General features: G+C 43.5%; 1 protein-coding gene across 1 annotated transcript; it reads right to left on the bottom strand.

The window, feature by feature from the left end:
* Positions 1–12,402: 12,402 nt before the first annotated feature.
* LOC136517063 (plant cysteine oxidase 1-like) lies at positions 12,403–15,248 on the bottom strand. The gene is made up of 5 exons (XM_066510577.1): positions 14,672–15,248; positions 13,482–13,600; positions 13,232–13,394; positions 12,889–13,095; positions 12,403–12,757 (listed from the first exon to the last, which is right to left on the bottom strand). The coding sequence occupies exons 1-5, from the start codon at positions 14,943–14,945 to the stop codon at positions 12,669–12,671; spliced, it is 852 nt and encodes a 283-aa protein (XP_066366674.1). The 5' UTR covers positions 14,946–15,248; the 3' UTR covers positions 12,403–12,668.
* Positions 15,249–16,749: the final 1,501 nt, after the last annotated feature.

Below are 16,749 nucleotides of genomic sequence, written 5' to 3'. Positions count from 1 at the left end.
GATAGAGGAGGAGGAGCAGACACCTCCAGTGCACCACCCAGGTCAGGGCATGGACTATGGCCTTCTTGAAGTACATGCTCCCGTTTTACCCAACTATGTTGTCAGAGTCAACTACAAAGGAAATGGTATGACTATGAGAGCAAGAGATCAAAGAAGGATTGATCCTAGAGGTTTGCCTAGGATTCAGTATGATCATCGCTTTCACACTATGTTCCATCTAGATTATTATACTAGTATGATACTTGCTAGGAATTCTGTGGTAGCCAAGTCTCAGTGGATAGATTGGAAACATGTTAGAGAGCTATGGAAGTCCTCCATTGACTATGCTATTGCCACTTATCAGTGCATAGGTGTATACACGCTCATGGAGTTTGTGCATCATTGGAACTCTGAAGTCATTGTATAGTTTTATGCCACTCTGTTTGTGAAAGAGGAGCCGAGGCATATGCATTGGATGCTTGAAGACCAGTGGTATAGTGTTGACTACAATGCCTTTGCAGCTTTTCTTGGCTTCTCAGAGGAGGACCTTCATAGAGATAGGATCCACATAGATCAGGTGTTACCTCCTGAGCAACTCGCTTACATGTACCCACTAGGAGGTGAGAGAGGAGCAGTGGGGAAGGTTCTAGGTCTTCACCCTACCTACAAATACCTAGATAGGATGTACAGGAAGACCATTGACTATAAGGGAGGAGACAAGGGCAACATTGCAGATTATTCTAGGAACCTGCTCCACAGGATGGCACCTGATGCACAACCATTTAGTGTGTTTGACTTTATTTGGTCAGAGATCAGGAGTGTGGGAGAGAGGCCCCTCAAGGGCTATGGATTTGCACCTTACATCATGTTTATGATTGAGAAGGTCACAAGACACACATTTGAGTATGACAAGAAGCATAAAGTCCTAAAGATTGCAGATAACTTGATAGAGATTGGGGTACCTCCAGTAGGACCAGGAGGAGGAGGAGCAACACCAGAGGCAGATTCACCTACAGGTGGTGTAGCAGCTAGACGAGCTTCTCCTCTACCACATGCTCCTTCACATTCTTCTTCATGTCACCACAGTCCTCCTTCTCCTATTCACAAGATGTTCAGTGCTATCTTTGGGATGTGCAAGGACATACGGACCTGTCAGCAGAAGGAGAGGGAGGCTAGGAGGAAAGATACTTAGACTTTGAAGTAGACTGCTTCTAGACTTGAGCTTGATCCTCCTAGGTCTCCATTATCAGATAAGGCAGCTAGTGAGCCTGAGACTGAGGAGCAGCAGCAGGGTAGGTATGACATAGAGTATGCTGAGTTCCTTCAGCGACAGCAGCAGCAGCAGTAGGCTCTTGAGCACCCTGACACTTTACCACTACAGGCTCATGTGCCTACTCACTCTCAGCCACGTCCTAGTGCAGTAGATGACTATGCTTTAGACTGGTAGAGTGACCACACAGGTAGTTTCTATGACCCGTCTGGTGTGGGTGGTTCTCGTCCAGTTGGTGCTACATGCTCAGATGATGAGGATGTTGGTAGAGATGAAGATGATGATGAGTGATAACAGCTTTTAGAGACAGCTTGCAGCCTCTTTGTCCTTAGTATATCATTGTTGGATCTTTGTGGTGATAGATGACAAAGAGGGAGAGAGACTGATTAAAGCTTTAGGATAGTTTCATTTGCTTATCTTTGTACCTAAAGATATGTACTGCAGGCTATAGTTTCTTGAGCTTCTTTTTAATTTTTGAGCTTCATTGATGTATCTTGAGTTTGAGATGAGACTTACCTATGCTTTATCTATGTATCTCTTGAGACATGATCTTTATTTATATTATATTAGTGGCTTGTGGACTTGAGAAAATGTGAAATGAGTGCTATGTGTGACATACATGTGTTATATTTATTTTCATAAGGACTATGCATGCTAGAATGAAAATACTTAATGAGATACCTTTATATTTATTCCTGTGTGATATATCTTGTCATATGCATCATGGTTTTACTTTGTCACACACACATGTACCCCACGAATGCAATGATTTAGGGGGAGCCTGCTATATGGTTTAGTATGTGCAATTGACATTTGAGGTCATTTTGTGAATTCTAATCATAAGTACATATTAAGGGGGAGCCTCTCATAAATCATTGAACCCAAAAGCTTAAATATTTATATTCTTTTGTAAGCTTTAATCAAGTTGTCATCAATCACCAAAAAGGGGGAGATTGAAAGTGCATCTAGCCCTTTAGTGGGTTTTGGATGATTGAATGACAACGTGATTAAAGGTCTAACCCATTTGCTAAGTGTGGACATGTAATAGGTTATCTCATAGGTACTTAATGAAAGCCAAAATGATGTGTTGTTGTATAAATAATCTAGTTCAAGCATAAGACAACAATGCAAATATAATTCATACAAAGGCTTATTGATTGTGGGATTTCCATATGCTATGTGTAAACAAGCTCGTAAGAATTAATTAATGAGACATGAGGGATTGCATATGAAATGGTCTCATATTTGAAGCTTGCTAAATTGAAATGAAAAAGATAACAATATAAATGAATGGATGATTCAACACAAGGTGTGACTTGATGGCTTGAGATGGCGAAGATAGTAAGAAAAGGCTTCGAGGTACTAAGCAAGGGTGAAGGGCAAGCGATGGCTTGGCGACCGAAGAACCTAGCTAGGGTGAAGAAGGAAGTACTTGCATTTAGTTGAGGTACTAATCAAGCTATGATAGTCATGTTAATGTGAAGGATCAAATCACTATTGAAGTGTTTAATGAAAGTGACTTGATACATTTGGGATTATTCAAGAATTTGGTGAATGGAATCAAGTCACGTGCTCAAGATGGCTATGCTCTAGTAAAAAAGATCAAAGTTGACATGTTGGCACCCTCACTTGATGAAGATCGGAATACATGGCTTCAGTTGAAAGAGATCAACTCAAAAGGTTTAAATTCGTTATACTTTTAAATTTGAGTTAATAGGAATGACGTACTATTAAGATGGATGCATCATGTTGATAGATAATGTTTCATAAGTGCTCAAGCCAACCCATGTGAGTTTTGCGTATTTGAGAGACAAAAGTGCTAACCTGTGTTTTGTTGATTCGGTAATACCAGACGTGTCCGGTATGTGCCCAGCAACGATAAAATTCTTTTTTGTTCTCGGGTTGGTTCGTCGGGAGTTCTGACTTGAGTCGGAAGTTTCGACGGTCGGGAGTTCTGACAATGGTTAGGAGTTCCGACGTGTCATGCTTAACTGACTTAGATGGTTCACTATCCTAGTCATATCGGATGTGTCTGGTATGGACAACCAGAGGCCAACAGCTAGTTTTCAAATGCCTTAAGGGTTGGGAGTTCTGATGTGAGTTGGGAGTTTCGACGGTCGGAAGTTCTGACATGTGTCGAGAGTTCCAACAACTGACAAACTTCAACTCAGTTACTTAGTTTTCAAATATGCTGAGGGTCGGAGTTTCGGCATTCATCGGGAGTTCCAACGCCTCACATTGACATTGTAACTTAGTTACCGTTGGCATAGTATAAGTCATACCAGACGTGTCCGGTATGCATACCAGACGTGTCTGGTATGGCAACGGCTATAAAACGGCTAGTTTTTCCAAGGGGCTATAAATACCCCCAAGCCTCCACCTTTGGAGGCTGTTGATTCTACTAGTTTCTATACACATTTTTGAGCCTTGCCAACTCTCCCAAACCCTCTCTTAGTGAGTGTGTGATCCAAATAGCAAAATCCATTTGTGGGTTAAGAGAGAATTTGAAAAAGAGAGCAAGCCACCACTTGAGCACTTGTGCATATTGTCTATTTCATGATTCACGTTTGTTACTCTTGGACTCTTCGGTCCTAGATGGTTAGGCGTCGCCGGAGAGCACCCGAGAGATTGCGGTGTGCCTCAAAAAGTTTGTAACGGTCGATTTTGTCGCCTTGGAATCAACTAGTGGAAGGAGGAAAATGAGTTGGAAAAGACTTCGGCTAGAGTGACCTTCATGGTATCCTCTAGGGCTGACTTTTGCTGGGTTGCCCGCAGCCCCCTCAATGGAGAGAAGGACTCGAACGAGTCTAAACTTCAATAAAACAAATATCGTGTCTCAATTCACATTCATTTGATATTTTTGTTGCTCTTGCTCTTGTGTAGGTTATCTGTGTATATTGTCATATCTAGTAGGTACCTACAATTTGATTTGAAGTTAGAAATCGAAAGAAGCAAGTTTAGGGTTGTTCCATTGAAACCGTGTATACTGGACATGTCCGGTATTGATCACTGTGTGAGGCTGTTCTGCAGAACACGTGCATACTAGGTACGTCGGGTATACCTACCGGACACGTTCGATATTTCCTGCCCACGCCGAATATGTTCATTCTCTGTTCTAACTTTATGTTGCAGTGTTGTTGCTTCTAGATATACTCTTTATACCTTGTATACTCTGTGGCTAAATTGTGAGGTGTGGTACTACTCTTTATTTGGAGCCCTTTACTAATCGTTTCCGTATTTAAAGGTGTTAATTTTTAGAAATGCCTATTCACCCCCTCTAGGCGGCATCCTAGGTCCTTTCAACATGTGATGTTTTTCCTATACTAGGGTGATTCTAACTAGTTGTATCTATCAATAACAACTCTTTAGTGATGATTTTATTCATTGTATAAGCAGACTTGCTCAAAATTCATTGTATCTATTGGTGGCTGAGCTAAAAAGGTTGGGGTGACTTTGACTAAGCAACACAACCAAGGCATGTCGATCAATTTACGCAACATTCACATATTGAAACCATACAAATTATGGTAAAGAGATGGATGAGCAAGGGTACTCGAGTGAAGATTAAGATGTTACCTCAAATTTATAGAATGAACTGATAGATCTTGGGATGGCACATCGCCCTCATCCAAATCTAGACGTTGCCAGAGTTGTTATCCCCATGCCACTGCTAGGGACTTTAGTGGCCACAACCATATCCAATGTCGATTGCTCTTGCTACTCATGATCCCTCAATCAAGCGCTCTTATGCCCCTCCCGCAACATGCCTCCATGGTTCTACTCTCGAGCTGCCATTGCCCATCCCTACTCCATGGCTCCATGCGCTTGTGTTGTCGTCCACCGTTCCTGCTCTACGTGCTTGAGCCACCGCCGCTAGCTCGCCCAATATATCCTGCTCGAGACATGCAGTAGGTAGGGTTCAAGGTGGGGAACGATGGCTAGTGGCGGATAAATGGATTGGATGTGTAATTTCCTAATGGGGGATTGTTTTCATTAGGGGATTGGGCCTTCACATATGGGTTGTTGTTGGGCTCACCCAAGAAGTCAACATTAGGTCTAGGTGTCCAGCCGAGCAACGCAAGCCACTTTCTCTTTCGCACTCACTCATTCTTCATCTGGGCAACCATGGTGCTAAAGCTTGTGTAACACTCTCGATGTTACGCCCTAAACCAACTACTAAAACATGTCATGAGCATTATGTTTATGTGATAATGCATGTGATAGAATGTGTAGATAAATTTCTTGTAACTTAAAATGATCAATAAAAATGTTAAATGAAAGTTGATTCAATTGCTCATGTATATCAAGTAATAGAACATGTCTGTGATACTTAAATAAAGTTTGAAGTACAAACTTTGTAGATGACAATGCAACTTTTGTTGTAGAAAAATAACATTGCTAGCTAGTAATTCTAGTAACTTAGAAATGGAACTTGAAATTGAATTCAGCTAAGACTTAGAAGATTCTTTAAGTTTATTGATAGCTAGACAATGTTAGGTTTGGGGATTTATTTTGTGAAATTGAGTTAAGAGGTGGTGTCATGTTTTAGCTTAGATTGGTAGCCTAATAGACCCTCTTTAACATAGTGAAGGCGGTTTAGTGTCAACCTCAATCAAATAGTTGCTATCGACACTTTAAAATTCATGCACGGCACCTTCTTAGGTTGTCTCACCGGGTGGACACGGTCACCAAGCTCGGGCGCTCGGCATCTCCACACTGGTCACACGTGCGCGTGCTACCACGCATGGCAGGCCGTGGCTGCCTCTGGCCTAGCAGCAGCCTAGCCGTCACTGGCTCCACCACGTGGAGCCACCGCCTGCCCCACTCCATGACGCAATGGAGCCACTACTAGTGTCATCACCTCGTTGTCACGTCCACACTGCTGCCCTGCCTCGCATTACCGCTACCGACACCACTACGATGCTGTGCTACGCTGTCGCTCGCCTTGTCCCCGCGCGCACGTGGATAGTCCTAGCTGCCTCGTGCCGTCGCCTCGCCTTAATGGCGCTGCGGTCGCGCATGACATGCCCTAACCTTCCTCCGCTCATACGCTCATGGTCTGGCTGTGTTGTCGCATAACGGGTACATAGATGCTGCCTCGTGTCTGGCCAACCGCTTGCCACTAAGGCGAGGACGAGCCAAGCCAGACCTGCTCCTCTCTCTCTCTACCACCATGACTGGCCGACCCTGCTCGCTTAGTTCGACATGGTTGAGTCACCATCGCCTGATTTATCACGTCCCTGGCTTCCCCATTAAGCTGCCTGACCCTTCAACCCCACCCAACCTTGAAGCAAGCACGACCAAGCTCCAATTTAGAGTTTTTTTCCCGCCGAAGTGCCATTAAGGCCATGCTCGGCCATGGTCGAGGGCAGCCCTCCTACCATCCCTTCTGAGCCAATTTGCCTACACCACTAGCTTCGCCTTGCCTCCATCTCCACCTTGCGTATGCTAGTGGAACCGCTACTACCTCCCTGTCGTCGCTGATGCGACCATGCCACCGCATGGCTCGACCGCATGTGGCCAGCCCTCCTCCATCTTCCTCCATCCCAATGGTCACCTCGACTTGATCCATTATAGCCTCCTGATGCTCACGCGCTAACCAATTAGGTCTATAGCTACCCTAGCTCATCAGAACAGTGGTGCCGTCGTCGCGGATGGCCACACGTCGCTACAACCTTCCCAGCAAGTCATGTCACCCCACATCGCCGCTTAGCGTAGCAACTCGGGTTAGAGATGGTGACCGACTCATTAAGTGGTCTACCGTAGGTCCCAAGTGGCCGACGCAACTGTGTTGTGTCACCAGCCGCCACGCCGCAGTGCGCTGAGTCACCGGCGGTGGGCGCGGGAGAATTCTAGGAAAGCCAAGGGGTTAAGTGAAAATGTTTCAGAGAAGGAAAAATAATGTTAGTACTTAGTTGTAATTCGAGAGAAGTTTGAGGTCTCTTTTGTAAAATCGCTAGCGCGCGGGATTCCCCCTCCGTGGGCCGTCTCGCGCTGCAGGCCGGCCTCGCGTGGGCCGCACCATGGGCCGCCGTGCCCTCATGCGCGCGTGCTACATCGCGTGGGCCGCGTGGGAGAATTCATTTTTCTTTTTCATAAGGAATTAGAAGTAGTTTTCTAATTTAATTTCTGAGCTGATCTTTGGCAATTAATATAAAATCATGTAGGTGTCCACAAATTATGAAACAAATTTTGTTAGGTTCATAAAATTGTGCTCTATCTATTGGTGTATTTAGTTCATATATATACATGTTGATACCTAGAGCTATTAAATCATTTGAGAATGCTTCATATTATTAAATTAATCATTGTAGAATTTTTTTTGTGGTAAATTGGTGCTAGCTTTGGTCCTAAAATTTTTATAGTAGCTTCATGGTATTATTACGTGCTCACTGTACTTTTTGTAGCCTTCGGGTAGACTAAGCATTAGGGTAGTTAAATGCTCTTTGTTTCAATATACATTAAATCACTAGTAGAAATAAAGATATATCCTTAATTTGCCAAGCTAAGGGTTTGTTAGTTGAATCCAACACTCTTCTTGATAAAGATGATAGTTAGCTTAGTATCTTAGTTATTAGAGCTAGCTTAGTAGCTTAGTATGCGTATTGTTATTTTAAGAGTTGCTATTGCCTAAATGCTAAGTGTTGCATCATCATCGCATGCATATAGAGAACGAGTTGGTGGAGATAGTGACCACCGACGATCGCGAGTTCGAGAAGATCACCGAGGAGTACGAGGAGAAGATCCTCATGAAGGAGGAAGTCCCAAAGCCACCAACGACTGACTTACCTAACACTACGCCTGCCTAAGGCAGGCCCCGGTGCATAACCCATACTTTTGATAATCACTGAATATATATATGTGATGTGCATTTACGTTATAGGAATTTTATGAAAACCACATGCTAGATATCTCTGTCCTATGAGTCTTACTAGTGTAGGTTTGAGTAGATGCTATGCTTAGGTTTTCGGTAGCATGAGTAACCTGCCGTTACTCATAATAAGAGATTATTATATTTACTCTCATGATAAAATGATGAAAGGAAAAATAGAGACAAGGCAGGGATATGGTATGGGTATTGGTGGGTGTAACATGTTGTCCCGCGGCCAATGGGGCTTAGCTTGGTTACACTGTGTTTCCCTATTCATGTCGATTAAGGACCGTCCGTTGCTGTGGCTGGTAGTCAGGTCACAAACTTATTATCCTAAGCACATACTTGCTTATAGGAGCGGGAAGGCTCGTTATGCTCTTGTCTTGGGTTCCGACTCTTCTCGGATCGACTAATTGGAGGTGGGGAAAGGTGGAGGTCTAAGCACCATGATGAGATCGGGTCTCAAGTGTGGGAGCTTGGAGTCTAAGTTTGGACGAGGACCTAGACCCCATGACAAAAGTGGAATGGGTTGGTCTTGTTTGTGCCTGGGGTACAAACGGGGCATGTGTTTTACGATATCTAGCTAGGATACATTAGTTCGTGAATCTCCGTTTCCGTGAGATGGTACGACTTGGTATGGTCTAGCACCGTAGTAAGAACTAGAAGATGAAAGATGGTGAAGTGGTTATGATTGCTTAACCCTTGCTTGAAAGTAGAACAGGTGCTTACCTAGAATAGTTAGCTAATGAAGTAATCATGACTGCTAATAAAACTTGACTGTAAGGATGAACTATTAGTAAGGCTTTCCGCAAACAAAAAGAAAACATCAAACCCATATTGTCTATCATATCCTTGAGAATCGAAAAACTATTTCCACTAGTCGGGTAAGTCTTGCGAGTACATTGTGTACTCAGAGTTTATTTTATCCATGTTGTAGGTGCAACTTGAGGAGCAGCTCTTATGTGAAGGATTTTTCTAGTGGGCACAGACGAATCCTTGTATCATTTCCGCTAGATGTTTATTTTCATTCCGCTGTTTAATTATCGCACTTTGAACTCTAGCATTGTAATAAATAATTTTCAAGAACTCTTGTTGTATGAAATGTACTAAGTGTTGTAAGCTCGTACTCATTATTGGATCCTAGCGGTAAAACATGGATTATTTTGAGTTCTCCCTTAGGACGGGCTTGGCGAAACTGTCCGATGTAGCTAACTTTCGAGGTGCTTAGTGTCTAGTGGAAGACGAGCGCCTCCGAAAGCGTGTTATTTTAGGCGGTTCTGCCATAGCTTGGTTCAACAAAAAGTCAAAAACCAAGGGGTGGGACCAAAGGAAGAAGGCGTGAAGGGTGTAGAGTGACCACACCCGTACCTAGGGCGGCCACCCCATCATGCCACTAGGGTGGCCTCCCCCGGTAGGTGAGTCATACGGCTTCAAACTTTTAATATCATTAAACAAGATGGCACACATAAGCAAGAAGTGGTGACATGGCACTAGAGTTATAAAAAATGAAGAGAAAGGTGGTCTCGATCTCATTAATAAGGTGCGACATAAGAAAAAAAATGATGCGAGGGTTACGAAGAGAGAAGGAAGTGTGGTTTCATGCTCATTAAAAGAGGTGCCACATAACAAAAAAAATGATGACATGACATAACACTAAGGGGGTGTTTGGGACTGCTCCATGAACTCTGCTCCACAAACTCCACCGTGAAGCGGCTCCACAAAAAAACTGGAGTTTGAGGAGCACCCTTTTAGGTGCTCTCATAACTCCACCTTTTTTCCTAGAGTAGAGTTGCGTGGAGCTGAACCTGTTTGGCTAAAAATCATAGAGCGGAGCAGTCCCAAATACCCCTAAGTTATGAAAAGACGGGGGGAGAGATTCCATCTATATGAAAATTCATATACAATGTTTTCAAGTCAAGACATAACGTAGCAAAACTGGCATTAAGGTGCTTCATTTTATTTGACTGTGCATGTCCCTTATATTGCAATTAATTGCTAGGAACAGCATATGAAACAACAAATGGCACTATGCATTGGAGATATTTTTTCATTCATCACTCTTAAAAAAAGAAACAACTCATTAGGATTCGCCTGACATGGCTCTCACTCGGTTCTTCTTCCCAAGTGGTATTGGAAGTAGCGCTTTATTCGCAATATTTGTTACAAAAGACATTATTGCGTGGATGGCCAGGATTTAGTTTCATATCAACACATGGATCTATTTGGTTTGATTCGTGAGCAACTCAAACCAAATTTGGCAACAAAAACATTTGGGCAAGGCCAAACTATGGTAAGACAAGAAGATGGTTGGATCATGGTCAAACCAAATCTTGACCAGTAAAGATTGAGGGGACTAAACAGTGCTTGGTTTGCTACCATGCCAATTTTTGCCAAAATTATCAATATGACATGTGGGTCTATTCGTCACCATTTTTTCTCATCATAATATTCTAAAAGGGCGGGGCGAATTTGCTCATATCTACTCTCATTGAACATAATAACATAGTCTGTAGAAAAATGGTACTTAACTAATGTGATGTGCAGCTCCATTACATTTTATGTCCATAGAGAATTAGCTGGAAGTAAGTTATTAGTTTGGTAGTATGATCCCAAACTAGGATGAATGGCCAACCAGACCTCATGATTATTTCAATCTAATATTAAAAATGGTCTTTTTGGGTGCAATCTATGTATAGGAATTTGATTGATACTGACCTAGACTACATGAAGTAGGCTAGAAATATAAACAACCAATATTGGTTGGGGCTGCATCGGTCAGTATGGTTTATCTGAAATGACATTGTGTCTCATAAATAATCAATATTTATTGGTGTGGTTACAGAGTAGAGACAAGACCAGAGTAGAGACAAGACAGAGGGTCACAAGCAGAGGCCCCATTCACTTCGCTAAAAAACAAGTCGAAATATTGTTCCGACTGATTTGTTGTGAGAGAAAAATACTATTATAGCTAAAAAAACAAGTTAAAAAGTACGGATTATAAGACAAGCGAATATGCCTACAGTGTGTGAGGCGTGATCGACGTGCCTTGGAAGCCTCTACAAATGACAAATCTACGATGGATATTCGGCCTGTTCGTTAGTTGGTTTTAGGCAGGGCTTATCAGCCATGATACGGCGTTTTTCTCTCACAACAAACCAGCATCAGCTAGACTTATCAATCCAGAAACCAACCAGCGAACAGGCTGATTATTGCTACTCATGGGCGCAGATTTAGCAATAGAAAGTCTAATTGCGAAGGATGTGGGTTTGTAACATTAGATTAGATGAAAATTTTACTCGAGCGTATTACACCTTCTCATCCACTTCTCTCTTGCTAGCATCCTCAAAAAAACGCAGCGTATTCTACCTTCTCATCTACTTTCTCTCTCTTACTAGCACCCTCAAATAATGTACGTTGAAGCTACTCTAATACCAACTCCGTCCTAAAAAAGATATAACTAGGTTTGATTGAACGAGTCAAGTTTATCAAAAAATAATTATTTATAATTCCAAATAAATAATAAAAATATATTAATCTAATAATATTCATGTTGTATTATAAATGTTAATTCCTTCCTTTTATCTAGGTCTAGTTAAATTTAAAACTATTTGACCTCTACAAAGCAAAAGCTCTATTCTGTACGGAGACTACGAGAAGAAAATACTTTCGTCTGAGGATGTTGAAGACTACATTTTTTCTGTACGGAGAGACACAAAACTATATTCTTTTTTATTAGGATGGAGACGGAGAAGGACATGAGACTGCATTCTTTTTGAGACGGCGAGACGAAAAGCAAGAACTCTCATTTTTTTTTTGGGACGGAGAGACCAAAAGCTTGAACTAGTAGAGCGGTGTTCGGTACAGCCAGCAGAGCAACTACAGTAATCTACAACGAACACCCCCTACATATCTTTCATTTCATCCGGTTCCGGTCGGACCTCACCTGAGTAGTGGGAGTACAAACTTCCCAATCACCTCAGTACCTCACAGCTCCTGATTTGGAAGCCTGGATCATATCCACATCCATTTATTAGTGCACCAAGACAGAGAACGCAAACTGCTACTAGAGACAGTTCTTTGTTCAACAAGGAAACAAAAGATATGCCCCTGAGGCTGAAACTGAAACATGAATGAAAGCAGGCAAAAAGTTCACGACTACCCTCTCCCAGCCCTGCTCAACAAAACCAACCAACCAAACGACCCAAAGGATTTGGTCCATGATCGCTTCAAAAAGTAGCACCTGCCTACATTTCTGTCTACAGGGAAACATAAAAAGTGACCATGACCCAAAAAAGCCCAGATTCGAATTGTGCTATCAGATACTCCAGTAACATAAGAAAAGCAGAGTCAATCCCAGATCACAAGAAGCTGTTTCAACCCATATGAAATAAGCCAAACAAATGTCAAGTTTCCTAGTCTGAACACTCGGCCCAGCGCAGTCTTCCGCTTGTACCCCCTGCTGTTTGTCTTCGCAGCTAAAGATATCTACATCAAAATACCAGCATTTGTCTTCTGATGTCGCCACAATGCCATGCCAGTCATCATGCCTTAGACGACGAAGTTCTGCTCCATCTTTATGCCTTGCATCTCAAATGTGCTATGAACCTCTTTCAGCCAAGAAAATTGTTCATCTCCACCTGAAATCACACAACATATTCCTCAGCTACCAGCCTACCACATTATGTTAAGGAGCAGTAACAACACTCTTTGATTTGAATGGCATTCTAGATTCTACATCTGCAGGAGATTGGTAGCAAAAGAAACTCACCACATGAACCTGAGTACGGTGATTCACTGTAATACACGCAATCCCTTCCCTCATCACGGTTGTAGGGGGGGCCCATCACATCCAGCACGGCACAAGGGGTCAATGCCGTAAAACAGTGCAAATTCCCTCCATTTTCAGGGTACAGAACTACGGTCTCAGATGAAGCGTCCAAAACAGCATCTGTGTTTACCCTGGCCAGACGAGCTCCTGTGGTTGGGACAAGAAACAAACCATAAAAGGTTTATCAACATCTTCATTTCACTACAGTGATTGACTAGAAAAGTCATAAGTATTTCCTTGTAATTGGATAGCTCAAAAAAGGGGGAAAGGTATCAGCACTAACCATCAGAGTTCTGAAGTGCATTATCGTTACTATCCGGCAGACTTTTAGCCCAATCATATGACATGAGGTGCATGGAACCAAATAGTATCTTGCTAAACACTGTCATCCCAGGATGGTTGTGAAGGGGAATAACTGCTGATTTCGGTAAACAGAAGATACCAAACTGCAAAGAACAGTTTAATGGTTGAGCAAGAGGAATTTACTAGCAAGTTCCTCAAAAAGCGATACACAGAGATGGAGTTTAAATTACCGAGAACTCGGAGGAATCATAGAAATGCAAATAAGTAACTGGAGGGGGGCTTTTAGGATCGGCATGCTTGAAGACGGACATACTTGGGGCAACCCGAACATCACGTGGTTTCAGCTCATCTGCATCCAAAAGCATAACGATCAGACAAATGCATCCCATGATTATCAAGGTATCAAACAACAAATTACAGTGCTTCCATTAGTTAGGTTTAGAAGAAAAGCAGTGAATGCAATAGTCAGCTACATAGCATTAGTAGTTATCTGTTATGCTTCCATGTCGTGCGCAATCAATCAAGAGTGTAAGTGCAGAACGGTAGTATATTTTATGTTCAACAGAACAGACACAAACACGGTAGTCCGAACAATGCTATGTTAAAAAAAGGGACCGAGGATTGCAAGTTAAGCCATGTAAAGAGCAGCATTGTAGGAGTTGTCTCATGTTGGCCCATGCCTACCTGACCATGTGACCATCACTGAGGAATGGCAGCTTCAGCAAATCAGGATACAGGTGGGAGTGGTCCGTGGTTGGAGCTAGCTGCTACCGCTAGCCCCCACGACGACGATAACAACAAGAACAGTATTTCTAATTAAACAGGCGTACTTCAAAAATGCAAGCTTTTTAGGCTCCCACCATCATCAAACTATAGTAGCACACTTTGTCAGGCAGAGTGGTAGCAGCAGTAGTTAAAATATCACTCTCTTCCTGCAATGCCATGGGATGGGGAACTTGCCGCGACATGCATAGCAAAAGCAGCGAAACCATATCAAGTATCGAGGCCCAAGGCCTTTGCGCTTTGAAGCATGCATACCAAAAACGGACGCCTCTCAACCTCATCACGAGACGAGACGAGATAATGAAAGGAGCGAGGACGACGACGCGGACAACAATAGTAAAAAGGAAAGGGTGGTGGATCATCCATCCTTGTGATGCGCCCGCCCATCGATAATACGCTGTTATCGCTGTCTCTACATCCTAAGCACGAGCAACATACTGCTGTACAGGAGGACGAGCGTAAGTACGTGTTGGTGAGGAGGCAGGCAAGTACGGGTGTTCCAGGCAATCAACATCAAATCGCACAATTATACGATATCAAAAAAGAAACGAACATCAAATCGCACGGCACGCACAAAAGACGGCAGCTTTGCTGTCTGTAGTCTGTACCGAAGGCAAAGGCGGGGCGGGATACGTACTGAGGAGGCCTGAGAGGCGGGCGACGGCGTCCGGCGGCGGGACGAAGCCCGGGTAGGAGTTGGCGAAGACCTCCCTGCTGGTGTCGAAGAGCCTCTGCATGGGCGAGATGGAAGATGCGGCGGCGTCGGCGGGGGAAGAGGCCTTCTTGTGGCGGCGGCGGTTCTTCTTGGAGGAGGCGCGGGCCTTGTCGCCGACGACGGCGGCGGGCGAGAGGTCCAGCACCCTGGCTGGCCTGGGGTCCGCCACCTTGCTCCCTCCGACCTTCACCGGCATGTCACGGTCACGGCCCGAGCAGGCAAGGCCCCGGCCCGGTCGGTCAGGTCAGGAGGCGGGGACGGCGGGATCTTGGCGACGGCAGCAGGACGGGCCGGAAGAGGGGAGGCAGACAGGGGATCGGCGGGGTCGGGGTGGGTATATAAATCCTGAATCGGGAGGCGGAGAGGAGGCTGGATTGATATTTCCAGCCATCGGGGGCGGGGGTTGTGCAGTAGAAGTAGACGAGGAAGGCAAAGGGAGAGAGGGGGACGAAAGCCAAAACCAGGGGCGGGAGCGGGCGGGGGGCGGCGACGGGAGGAAGGAAGGAGGCGAGACCGGAGACCGCTCTCCCTCCTCTTCCTGTGGGCAAATCCTACACTGCCTCCGGTTTCCATTTCCAACCTTAAATCCGCTTTCTCTCACTCTATAAAATCCATTTCGGCGCGTGCGCTCTCTCTCCCTCTCTCTAGGTTCTTGGTGTGTACTCTCCGCTCTGCTGACTGTACACTTGTAGGACAATTTTAAAATTGTACTCCTGTTTTTATAGAAAAAAATATTCATGATGATCATGTTTTACAAATATCATTAGATTTATCACAGAATGTTTTTATAATATTTTTTTTTCTAAATTCAGTTAAATTTAACTTATCTTCATTTCGATTAAACTTGGAATTGCATTGTTTATGCTCACACGCTATCTAATCACGCGCTATCTACGAATAGGCCAAATGAAACCACGTGGACGTGCGTGCCCCCGTGGCGTGGAGGCTCGATCCTGCTCTGTTCATATCCATCCACCACGTCCCCCTCCTAGGTTTTCTGTTCACTGTCTAGGTTTTCTTCTCCTGTCCGGGATGGACGGATTATATTTTATTTAAGAGTAGCCATTATTATAGAATGGAAGGGAAAAAAAACTCTTGCACATATGACACATGCTTTATTATTATAAAATGGCACCTCGACGAATGATTTGTGTTGGAAAAAAATATGACTTTTCAAATATAGCAAAAAAAACCTATAGTTTCGCTGCTCCTTTTTAGAGCATCGTTAATTCGTGCTTAGTTTGTCATTGACCAATTAAAATAAGGAAAAAAGGCATTTGTACAACCAACAAAAGTAATTAAGCTAGGTCAAACTAAACGGCAAATTGTCCATCGATCAAACAGGCACGAAGAGAAAAAAAAATGTAAGCAACGCAATGGACTGCATGCACATGTAACACCTGTGTTTTTGCATCATAATAAAATCCATAAAAAAATAAACTTTTTAAAACTTTATAACAAATAAAAACTTGATTAGTTTATTATTTGTGAAACACTTTTAAAAGAAAATGTTTTTTGAAAACCCTGCACCATAACTCACCACGTGCATTTAGATTAGAATGTTTGAATGATGAAATGTTTGTTGAATGTTTAATTGCATGATTGTTTACTCTAGAATTTATTTTGGCACTAAATAATTCTCTTTGGCAAATTCCTTTGATATTCTCCACCCAAATAATCTTCTTGACCTCTCCCTTGATTTACCAACCCCATCATATTTCTAATCCTCCTTGAATTCAATTCAAAACCACCCAAATGTACTTAGTTTATTTTCTGGGAAAAAGAAAAAATGTATTTCATAAATGGAAAAGGCAACCCGGGCTCAATTCCCTCACTTCCCTCCTTGCTGGCCCACAGCCACAGCCGGCTTGCTCCTCTCTTCCCCGCACTAGGCCGTCGGCTAGCCCAACCGCTCGCCCTAGCCTGAGCCCGCATCGCCTCCCTCCCCTTCTCACTCGCTGGCAGATAGGGCCCAATAGTCAGCTGCTTACCTCCTCTCT

The sequence above is a fragment of the Miscanthus floridulus genome, chromosome 17 (assembly GCF_019320115.1).
Source record: "Miscanthus floridulus cultivar M001 chromosome 17, ASM1932011v1, whole genome shotgun sequence".
Taxonomy (NCBI): domain Eukaryota; kingdom Viridiplantae; phylum Streptophyta; class Magnoliopsida; order Poales; family Poaceae; genus Miscanthus; species Miscanthus floridulus.
This window is presented reverse-complemented; position numbering and strand designations above follow the sequence as displayed.